The 11,441-nt window shown below is 43.5% G+C and overlaps 1 protein-coding gene across 1 annotated transcript; it reads right to left on the bottom strand.

Annotated features, from left to right (window-relative positions):
* Nucleotides 1-234: 234 nt before the first annotated feature.
* Nucleotides 235-8,709, bottom strand: LOC101634676 (spermatogenesis-associated protein 31A6). The gene is made up of 6 exons (XM_012721268.1): nt 8,527-8,709; nt 7,709-7,766; nt 7,053-7,113; nt 4,109-6,833; nt 3,317-3,478; nt 235-339 (listed from the first exon to the last, which is right to left on the bottom strand). Exons 1-6 carry the CDS (start codon nt 8,707-8,709, stop codon nt 235-237), a joined length of 3,294 nt encoding a protein of 1,097 aa, XP_012576722.1.
* Nucleotides 8,710-11,441: the final 2,732 nt, after the last annotated feature.

An 11,441-nucleotide genomic window follows, 5' to 3' on the forward strand; every position in this document is an offset into this window, starting at 1 on the left:
CCTTGGGGACAGGATGCTGTTTACAGAGGGAATGCCACTTCTGCTAAATGATTTAGTAGGAATATTACCAGAAAATTGACTCATAATTGGTAACCTGTTTTTCAAAAAATGTCCATAAACCTGATGCAAACTATTACATGGAAAATAATGTGCTAGTTAAACAGCCTCCAAGGAGGTAAGTGTCAGTCCAAGTGCCTTATTCCTACTTTATTTTATTCCTAGAGTACATTTGTTTCAGGTCTTTATTATGTTCTCAAAGTACATGTCAGGCATCTCAAGTTCAAGTTTTGTTCCCAATGAAATAAAAAATACATTGATATCATTTGGCTTGATGATAAACTAAAACCAGACAAAGAAGGTATTTTTTTCTTACTGACAGTATTTTAGTTGTGTTGAAAATTTGTGATTCTTAGATAACAACAACTTGCCAAGGAATTAATATTTCAAATCTGCATCTCTGTGAACAGTTTTTTTGTTCAGTGTCAATGGCATTAGAAAAGAACAAAAATTCCTGTTTCAAGATTGTCAACGGTTGCAACTGATGCTAGCCTTCTCCTGCTGCCTGTAGGCCAAGTAGATCTGTCAAAGGGGGGTTCCTTAGGATCATGAAGAGTGAATGTGAGCTCTCTGCAGAGAATCTGCATCAGGTTTGAGTGTGTGGTTTCTGTGTAGTGCTCCTAGAGCCTCCTAGAGGAGGTCTCTGAAGTTTTTGTGAGATGTCTCTGAGAGGCCACACGAAGTCTTTCTGTACTGTCATCTCTGAGTAAGACATTTGTGTGATGCTATAGGAGTGTATCTTTGGGAAGGCTCTGGGTAGGTTTCTGTCTGAGGTCTGTGGAGCAATAGTGCGAGATCTTTATGGGGCAAGCGGTGGTCTCTGTGAAAGATATGTGTATTGAGAAGTGTCTCTGGGATGGTTCTGTTTATTGTCTCTGTGAAACTTCTCTGTGTGGGTCCATCTCTGGCCTTACTGTGACTTCTGGAGAACTGAGCAGGAAAACAATGTAAGGAAATGTTCTAGTTCCTTTCTTTTTGGCACTACTCTGGACAAGAATCTAGCTTTGCAACCTTCCCAGCACTAGCACATCTCAGTATCTGAGAGGACCTTGCGGTAGCCATCTTCAGGATTCCAATTCTGTGCCAAACTATCTTGAGTTCCCAAGAAAGCAGAGGTATCCCTTTGCCCTTAGTCCCAGTTCCCTCCTGTTTCTGCTCCCACTCTAGAGGCTGTCTTGAAAATTGGGGTTCAGTCACAGGATGTGGCTTCAAGGTGAAACCAGAAAAATTAGCAGGATTGGTCTCCTCTTGGTGGGTGAGCAGCTATGCAGGCACAGGGATAGCCTGCTTCTTGTCCTCTGGGCCAGAATTGCCCCCCTTCCCCAAATGGAGCAGGATTCTCCAACATCAGAATGACAACCCAGTGCATGCCTGGTGTGTGGCTCAAGGCTTGGGAGGCACTCTAAGAGAAATTCCTCCTGTCTGCTAGCTTTCTCTCATGAACAGGGGGCTCAAACTAAGGAAAGCCAGGTTACAAGCAGTGGACCACGCCTACCATGAGCCCATCCTATTAAAACAAGTCTCTCCTGCCCCATGTGTGACAATCCTATCTGATTGTCTCTTCTTCTGCAGCGCTCTGGGGGTAAGAAAGCACTGAAGCCAGGTGGGTTTTACTGTATAAAAGGTCCCTTGGACGTTTTACTACCTCCCTCCAACCTCTCCCTTGGACTATATGTTTGTCAAGGTCACCAGACCGAGTCAAGTCCTGAGTTCCCTGGTAAATTTACACCTGTTGTCAAATCATCCTTTCTAGAAATCAAGAGGCAATCATATCCAGCTTATTCAATACATTGTTAAAAGATTAACCATCTTAGATTTGCTTTCCTACAACCCAGTTTGACCCCAAGACACGATCCAATAAGCCTGTGGCCTGGGAACTAGGGTAGAGTGAAAGACTTAAGTCACAGTGAGCAATTGAGCTTCTGTCTCTCCTCTTAGCCTGTACATGACAGTGAGACACCAGGGCATCCCTGTTTTGCTGCACTATTCATGGTGCTTTATGTCACACTTCCTCTTTCCTTTGATCCATCTTTTTCAATTCTTCATCTCCATCCTACCCTCAGTTCACAACTTGTAACACTCCGATAGTTTTTAAACACAGTCACATTTCTGTTCTGTTCAGCCAGAACTTCTCCTTTGGGGTTAACATAATAGGAAGGTTGGTGACCCATGAATAGAAAATTCATTCCTTTGGGGCAGGTAGAAACAACTTCCCTAAACTTTTTCCACTTGTGTTCACAGAGGGGGATGTGCTGTCTCACAGCTGTTCTAGAACACTTGAAAGGTAGAAGTGGGGACTCTACATGTCATTAGGATAAGCTAAGAAGAGTCTGTTGTTGTTGTTTTAAAGAAACAGCCTGTATCAGGAAGAAAGGGGCACCTACCTACAGATCTAGGAGTAAGATTTCACTAATTTCTAAACTGACAACCCTTCATCACCTACCCCCAAATTTTGTTCCTTTTTGTGACATGTGAAACCACTCAGCTCTTACACTTCTGGAATCTGAGTGGGAATATCCAGTTCTCTGATGTCTTCATGAACCTATACTGCACTGGGGGTAAAGTTAAAGACAGGGAAAAGATGGATTGAAATAGAGTCTAGGGTGAGATCTTTAAAGATTTTTCTCATGTTTTATAGTATTTTTTTATTTATATAATGACAAACATAATTGCAATGAAAGGATTTGGAATAAGGAACTTGCTCGCACCCTAGATGTCAGTTACGGCCTCTTCCTCTAAGGCCCATCCCTTCAAAGTACATCCCAAAAGAAACACAGGCAGAAGCCACTACATTATGCTTTCATGAGAAAAAACTTATCTAGGGGAACATGAAACATCTTGGATGTGCTAACAAGGAGGAGGTTTTCTCTACATGGACTGACTCTTTCCTTGGAGACATGGAAAAGGGCTAGAGAAGGGCTAGAGAAACATTTTATGGTTGACCAGGAAAGATACCTCCCTGAAAAAGACAGTGTCTTGGGCAGTGGTGATAGCATCCTGGAACAACTGGAATCCTTGCCCCATGCTGGCAGGCACTGGTAGGAGACACAGTCTTTTTGGGGTGTGTCGATGGGATATTCCTTGAGTCATGATTATCATTGAATCTTACACTTTTTAAGGACTGTCGGGGTTTGACTTTTTTTTCCCTGGTAGAACAGTGCTGGTTTCGGAGAGTAACTTGGTGACTGCAGGTTGTAAGACTCTTTTTCCCTTTCTCTGTGTGGGAGGAAGACCTGTAAGAGCAATAACCTCCACATACTGAGGAATGGAGTTCATGTTTGTGTTCATTTAACTTCATGGCTTGAAGCTCCTGGTGAAGTGCCACTTTCTCCTCTAGAATCTGTCCAATAGTGGCCATGAGTGCCCGAGCCTCGGCAGTCTCACCATCCATAATAGATTTGCTTTTGCCTGACTGCTGTCTCTGCACAGTGGGTAATGCAGGTTTACATTTTGGCATGTGACCCTGACCTTTGCCTTTCTTATTGGAGAAAATCCACTGAAAAAAGAGCCTCATCCCCTTTCTGAAGAAGCTTTCTGAAGGAACTTGCTTCTGGAGGCATTTACTTCCAAGAGAGTTTACTATTTTTTTGATCTGGGTAGGGTGGTTCCAACTTCCAATATGAGATGTCTGCAATTCTATACACCCTTCACATGCTGGAGGGTCAGCTACTTTACTCTGCCTCTTCCATGAGTCCTGAAGTCTCAAGATCCTGAACTCCTGATGCTGTGTGCTGCTCCTTTGGTCTGCTATGAAACCACATATCATAGGGGAAGCTATTACTTCTCCACAAGACGTTCTCTGGAGATGGCAATGGGGCACCCAAGGAACCAAATTGTCCTCAGTGGGAAACACATATGTAGGATAATCTATATATTGTTCCTCTGATTTTATCTCTGCTCTGAAATTAAGCTCACCTGCAACTTCTATATTAAGGCATGACTCTCCTGAATCTTGGGAATCATACATTCTAGGAAGTAGGGGGCTCTCACTTGTCATTGGGGTCACTAAATTCCTCATGTGCACATTTCCAGCTGGGAATTCTGTCGGTACGCTGGATCCCAAGATGTCTTTAGACTGTGGTTGTAGACCAGGGGACCTCTCACCTTCTAACACCTCAGTTGTTTCTTGGTCCCTTAAATACTGGAGCTGTGAGTTCATCTCTGCTGTTTTTACCCTATCACAGGGGTTTTGTGCATCTAAACCCCCAGGCTCATCTCTTGAGTCGGGCCATTTCATAGTCCCACTCTCATAGCTTTGAACCTTGTGGTGAGATGTAAAGGAGTGAGAAGACAACTTGGCCTCCTGTTCAGTCAGAAGTGTCTCTGAGGGCTCATGATTGCCCTCAGATGAGATCCCTCCCAGGTCACCAATAGGTGAGGGAGCAAGGAGAGGCCACTCCAGGGTGGGACCCGATTCTTTTGTTATCTTTTCGGCCTGAGGAAATTCTTCCTGGGCCGTGGCAAATTTGACTCTTGGGTCAGCCCCGGGCACACAGGTGGCTGTAGGGGAAGAGTCAAATTGCAGAAAGGGCAAGGGTTGAGCCTTTTTTTTAAATTTAAAGCAATTTATGGTCTTAAGCATCTTGAGTGGTAAGACCCACCTGTGTTTGACCCAAAGCCTTATAATATGTGATTCTATTACCTCACGAGTGCAGGGATGGAGGAAGGTAATCCGACGGGAGGTGTTCACGCAGGGTTCCCAATCCTTCAATACTCTTAGATTTCTTTTTTCCTTGTATTTCTTAAACCTGGGAAAAACATGGGTGACAGCAACCCAAGATCGCTGTATAAAATCCTCTCTGATCTGCCCTGACTTATCGCCCAAATATCTTTTGAGAACATGTTCATCACTGGATGACTCACTACTCGAGGGTCTAAGGTCATTGTCTGACTCTTCAAAGTTCACCCCCCAGTCCTTTACAAAAGAAACTGCTGAGCTCGTGGATTTATCTTTTGAGACCTTTCCTAGGATATGCTCGAGACCCTGGCCCACATCTTTGCTTAGCTGGAACCCCACCTTCTGTGTGCTCTTGCTGCTTTCACCTATAAATAGAGAGGTCTGTGACCTTCCATGCTTTCCCTTTGTATTTGGTAAGTCATACTGATTTATATTTGGTAAGTTACACTGAAGCTGCTTTAGTTCCAGAGATTCTTGGATCCTTTGGGGCAGCTCCCAACAGTGTTGGATGAGCCATTTTTGGAGGTGTTGCTCTAGTTGCTTTCGGAGTTCAGGACTGATTGGGAAATTCTCAGGAAGAATGGAGACCACCCAATTGTCCTCGGAAAGGTTGACATTGAAGACACTAAAGATTTCCTGAGATCTTTTGACTACAGAAGATAAAGTCCACCCACATTCTAGTTGCTTGTGCAATAAGGACCATTTCAGATGCTGAATCTCTGTTGGGATGGGAGATTGTGGCTCATTTTGGGTCGTAAAACAAGATGTTCCACAATCTCTGATCTGGGATGAAGGTGTTAGGTTTGGGAGAGAAGATTGAATAGGGACCTGTATCTGAACCTGACACTGAGATAGGGGCTGAAATTGAGGTATCGTTGGAATTAAGTGTTGAGATGGGAACTCCAGATGTGACAAGGGTTGGGACTGGGAAAGCAATGGTGATATTTTAGCTTGAATTTGGACTGGACAGGCATTTGTAATTCCATTGAATAAGAAAGAAGGAGACTGAAGTGCTGAAGAGCTCTCAGAGATCCAGGCAGTAGCCACCAAGGATTCACTGTGAAGAGAAGGGAGACCCCAGAAAAGTTGGTTGTATTTCTGTTGTAGATGGTCTTCTAAGACCTTGGGATATGACAGCTGCTGAGAGGCAGGCAGATGTTCTGGTTTGACTTCTGTACTCCAGATGGGCTGGGGAGTTCTGGTGTTTTGGTTAGCATCCAGTGATTTAAATATGTTACCCAAAGAATTTAGGTGGTCTTCTGGATTCATTTGTTTTGAATATGATCCATCTTCTTTTTCTTTCCAAGCCTTGACCTTTACTCTATTTGTGGCTTGTCTCTCCAGGAGCTCCTGGTCATTGCAACTGAGCAGAGAGAGGCTGCCAGTCTCTGTCTGTCTGTTAATGGAGTCTTCACAGAACAAGGCCCCTGGTGAGTGGCAGGAAAGATGCTCTTCCTGGGACTCACAGTGTGATGAAGTTGAGAAGCATAAGGCTTTGGTGGCTTTCTGCCACCAGGTCATGGCTGATACGGGACAACTTAGGTGGTCAATACCTGAAATGACTGGGATGGGTGAAAATGGCCGACAGGTATGTAGAGATGAGCTCTGTGGGAAGGTGTGCAGTGGGAGTGCCAAAGAGTCACCCTGAGGAAGAGTCAGAGTGAAGTCTAATGGCAGTGATGCAGTGGGAACTGGGAGAGGTGAAGGACTGGCCCCCGACTCAAGGGGGTCTGGCAGGGAAGGGGAAAGGCATTCTGGGGGAAAGAAAGGCTCTATTGACTCAGAGGCATTCATGGATGACTGTGAACTAATGGAGCTTAATAAAGAGGTCTTTGGACCCTGTGGTAAGGTGGAGGCCAGAGGTAGAGAGTGCTCATTTGGAGGAGCTGGGGAAGGTGACGGGAACATTGGGGTGACATCATTGTCGGCATGTTCCATGCATGGCCAGCGTGATCCAGCAGGTGCTGCTTTGCACATCTCATCTGGGTAGTCTTGACTTAAAGGATGACAAAAGCCTCCCCTGTCATGGCACTTCTCCAGTTGGCTGCAGAAGATAGGAGGCACACGCTGCAACCAGGAGCAGAAAGTGCCAGGAGGACTGGACAAGTTGGGCAAGGATAGGCACCTTCAGTGGCTTAGAGTAACTTTATTGCCCCCTGCTTTCTTCACAAAGGTCCTTCTATTCCTCACTCCAGGGCTCTAGGCACCCCCCCATCCCCGTGGCTCACCCTCCCAGGTCAGCTCTGCCAGCATCCCTGGGGTCACACCATGGGCTCTGTCAGGAAGGAGGACACAAGGGGTGGGGGCGGAACTTTACCTTTGCAGAAGTGAAATCAGGTTGCGAGCCGCCTCCAGTTCTTTCAGGCAATCTCTACAAGCTGGAAATCAGTAGCTGTGTCATCAGTAGCTTGTGGTGAAGGTGAGGGTGTAGGGCCTTGGCAGGAGTCTGAGTGAAATATTCCACTAGGGGAGACTTTTGGGGCATTTAACTCTGGAACCTAAGCATCAGGGGCCAAGGCCACATGATCCCTGACAAGTCATAACCAGGCTCATGTTGGGGTCACTTGGTCATCTAAAAGTCACTTCCACCCTGAGACCTCATGAGTTCCCTGTAAGGGAGAAAGGACAAGGCTCACCTAATAAAGGAATCTGAAGAAAGTTAAACAACACGTCCTCAGTTGGACTTTAGTCCAACTTTAGTCCATGTCCCAGTCCAGCCTCTACTATGAGTCTATACCAGCCTACAAACCCTCGCTGAGTAACAAGGCATTTATAGGCCTCCCATAACTTCCTTTCAAGAATGGAAACTGGGAGCTATCCAGGTTCGGTTTCCTTCCTAGGAACCTTCCTAAAGGCTGATTCCTGAGGAATGGGCTGTGCCACTGACATCCTCAGATCCATGGAACTGTGACTTCAGGGACAGGAGAGATGGAATTTAACACCTGGGGAGTGCTGGGCTGGATGACAGCTCACCTTCCACAGTTTGACTATTCTTGCTGCTCCTTTTTCTCCCCCGTGGCTCCCTTTGATGCTGAGAAAGTAGAAGAAATGAGAGTCAGTGTCTCAATTCTCATTCTCCTCCAGACAATTTGTAGATTTTCAGTGTTTGTGAGCATGACTCTCTAGCTTTATCTAAGTCAGTCCTGTTTTTCTCCCTTACCATTTTTTTTGTTTTGTAAATTTGTGTTATTTTTATTGAAGTAATTTTGCATCAGAACATTATATAAGTTTCAGATTTATGTCATTATAAACCCCTGTAATTACCCCTTTAAATAGGGTAATTTACATTTCTTTGAAGAATGTAAGGAAGGATTTTCTGTGGTATCCATTGAATTTCTTCTCTCTTCTTTTGCTCAATAAATATATGTATCTTGAGACCTATAGGCTTGTCTGAGCTATGCCAGAACGCTACTTCCTGAGACCTGGATTCTACTCTAGTCTCTGCTCTAAGACCCTCAGGGGCTCAGCAGTCCTCAGGTAGGTGCCGACATGGAGGAAAGACTGGCAATGGAAAGGGGAAGGCCAGTGTTGGCAAGCCAGTACTCAGGGTCTTCTTGAAGAGATTCCCAACTCAGTCACCATCACTACACTGAGTGTGGGCACTTGACCCTGAAGCCTTCCCCTATATCTGGATACCCACTCTGAGCTCTTCAGATAGCAATACTAGAGCCCATTCTAAACCATGCCTGACCTAACTTGATTCTTCTCAAGAGTAGACTCTTGAGTGATTTGGAAAAGTGGAACTAAGAAAAAAGATATATTATCTATTGGACTGAGCAAAGATTCCTTACCTCCCTGATGTTTCTATGTTTCCTAGATGGTAAGGATGGAGAAACCTGGAGGCAAGGGAGTAACAGAAGAAAGAGCCCCAGTCCACACAGGAAGGCAAAGATGGTATCGATCACCCAAGAATTAGGGACAGAGCCCAGCCAGGTAGCACTACTGCTTTTCAGAGGAAAGAGGTAATTCTCCATCCTTGGAGTCACACTCCTTCCCTCAGACAACTGAGCCCTGAGAATTCTCTTGGTCACAGAATCCCAGGCTGCATCACATAGCTGTGGCTTTGTCACAAAGGGTTCCTAAGGATGGGGGAGGGTTATTAGGAGCAAGTAGAAATCATAGTCTCCCCCCATCCAGCCCAGAAGATCTTGAAATCTTCTCTTGAGAATCTAAATCCCTTTCAATTTATCTTGTCAGAGAGGCCTTAGTTAATGTTTTGTCCATTCCACCAGGAGTACAGATAGTACCTGCTTCCCTTTGCTCCTTAGAGATCATGATTTGAGGACCACCAATCTCAAAGTTTTTGAAAATCTGTAGTTGACCTTGGAATTTGGGCTGTTTTCAAGGTATTTTCACTCTGAGGATTTCCTCTATCCTCAACTCCAAATTCCCCACATAAGGTTTTTGCCTCCTATTAACCCAGGCACAATGCTTAAACTTATCTCACACTTATTTAGCTTTATGAACTGTTAGTAGTTAATTTTGTCCCATTTTTAATCAGGGGTACTTACATACAAAACAAGATAATAATTTATTATTCAAAAGTTATAAATCTAAGAATGAGAGAGTTTTAGTCCAACCTTCAAATTGTATTTTTCTAAATTTGTGACATTATTTTGTAGTTAGTAGAGCTTTAAACTCTGCAAAGACTTTTGGGACATAATGTACATACATAAATTCACCCAGTATTTTCAAAAACAAGAACCCACCATTTTTTTAATAGGCCAACTTGACCAAATTACTCTAACAAAAATACCTATATAAAGTAGATAAAAACAATTTTTTTTTCTTCTTTCTCATAGTTTTGGAGATTGGAAAGACCAAGATCAAGTCACCACTATGGTTGCTTTTTTTTTTTTTTTTAAGATTTATTTATTTATTCATACAGAACTGGGGTACAGATCAGAGATGCGGAGGGGGAGAGGATTCACCAGAGACAGAGTGGGGAGCAGAACAGGCAGATCAATGAGGTACACTGCTGAGGGGAGCAGCGGGCGGGTCAGGAGAGGTCTGCCACTCCATGTGGAGCTTCTCCAGGGCAGGCAGGGATTGAACTCATGCAGAAGCGGCTTAAGCTTCTTAGTGCTGTTCTTCAACCCAATCTGCCACCAGGGAGGGCCTATGGTTGCTTTTTAAGGAGACCCTTCTTGCTTCATACCTACTCCTTCTAACTCTGTCCTCATATTGTAGAAAGGGACTACAGATCTCTCTGGAATCTCTTTATAATCTCACATATGAGAGTTCTGTCTTCAATACCTAAGCATTTCCCAAAGGGCCTACTACTTATCATCTTTAGGCTTAGGATTTCAAGATAGGGATTTGGAGTGACACAAATATTTAGACATGTATATATGTGTTACACCCAGAATCCAGGAACCAGTGAGGTGAATTAAGTTACTCACACCTGGTTTTTATAGTGGAAGGTGAGACTAAAATTGTGTAGGAGTAAGGAGGCAAAGTTTTCACAGTTGGTGATGTACTTACAATTGCAGTTGCAAGATAATATTCAGACTCAGGGTTCAACAACAGCAGTGTTTATTTATACAAGGGGAGAAAGGAAAGCATTAAAGGCAGGACCACTAGCAGTGGAAATGGTCAGAAGGTTGTATGAAGCAGAGATCTTGAAGGTTAAAGTTCTCAGAGGTCAAAATTCACTAAGGTCTCTGTGAAGATCTCTACAAGGGTGGCACCACAGCATTTTTTTAATTTTAAAATTTATTTTACATCATTTAAATATTTAAATATTTTACATTGTTGTCCATTTTTGTATAATATTTGCTTTCTTCTCTCAGGTCCTTGAAATATTCCCACCATCAATTCCCCCATGCACCATCACTATAGTCCCTTGTGCTCTTCCTTCCCTGTTCATTTGCCCCCCCTTTTATCTCCCCCTCCCCATCATATTGCCTGATTTATAGTTGCCTGTTAAGTTTGACTTTTGTATATTATAATTTTTTCCTGATCCCTTATTTGGCACCCCCATATTCCTCCTATAAGTTAAACCATCTAATATTTTTCTTTTTCCTTCTGACTTATTTCACTGAGTCAGTTAGTCCCTCCAGTTCCATCTAACTTACTGCATATGGCATGCATTTATCTTTTTTGATTGGTAAGTAATATTCCATTATACACACACACACACACACACACACACACCACATCTTCTTAATCCATTCATCTATTTTTGTGCATTTTGGTTGTTTTCATAGCTTACCTCCTATAAATAGTGCTGCAATAAACATAAGGATGTAAGTATTCTTTTGAATTAATGTTTTTGTGTCCTTTGGGTAAATTCCTAGGAGTGGAATTGCTGGTGGGTCATATGAAAGCTCCATTTTTAGTAGTTTGAGGAACCTCCACACAACTCCATAGTGGTTGGGTTAGTTTGCATTCCCACCAGCAGCGTAGGAAAGTTTCTTTTTCTCTACATCCTCGCCAACATTTGTTGTTGCCTGTTTTGTTTTGTTTTGTTTAATGTGTGCTTTTCTCAATGGTGGTTCATTGTGGCTTTGATTTGCATGTCCCCGATTATAAGGGATGAACATTTTGTCATATGCCTGTTGGCCATTTTCATTTCCTCTTTGGAGAAGTGTCTTTTTAGTTCTTCTGCCCATTTTTTGACTGGGTTTGTTTTTGTTGTGTTGTGTGAGTTCTTTGAGGTCTTTGTGATCAGTCCCTTATTAGTTGTGTGGAATGCAAAAATTTT

The sequence above is a fragment of the Condylura cristata genome, unplaced genomic scaffold, assembly GCF_000260355.1.
Source record: "Condylura cristata isolate star-nosed mole 26May11 unplaced genomic scaffold, ConCri1.0 scaffold00006, whole genome shotgun sequence".
NCBI lineage: Eukaryota > Metazoa > Chordata > Mammalia > Eulipotyphla > Talpidae > Condylura > Condylura cristata.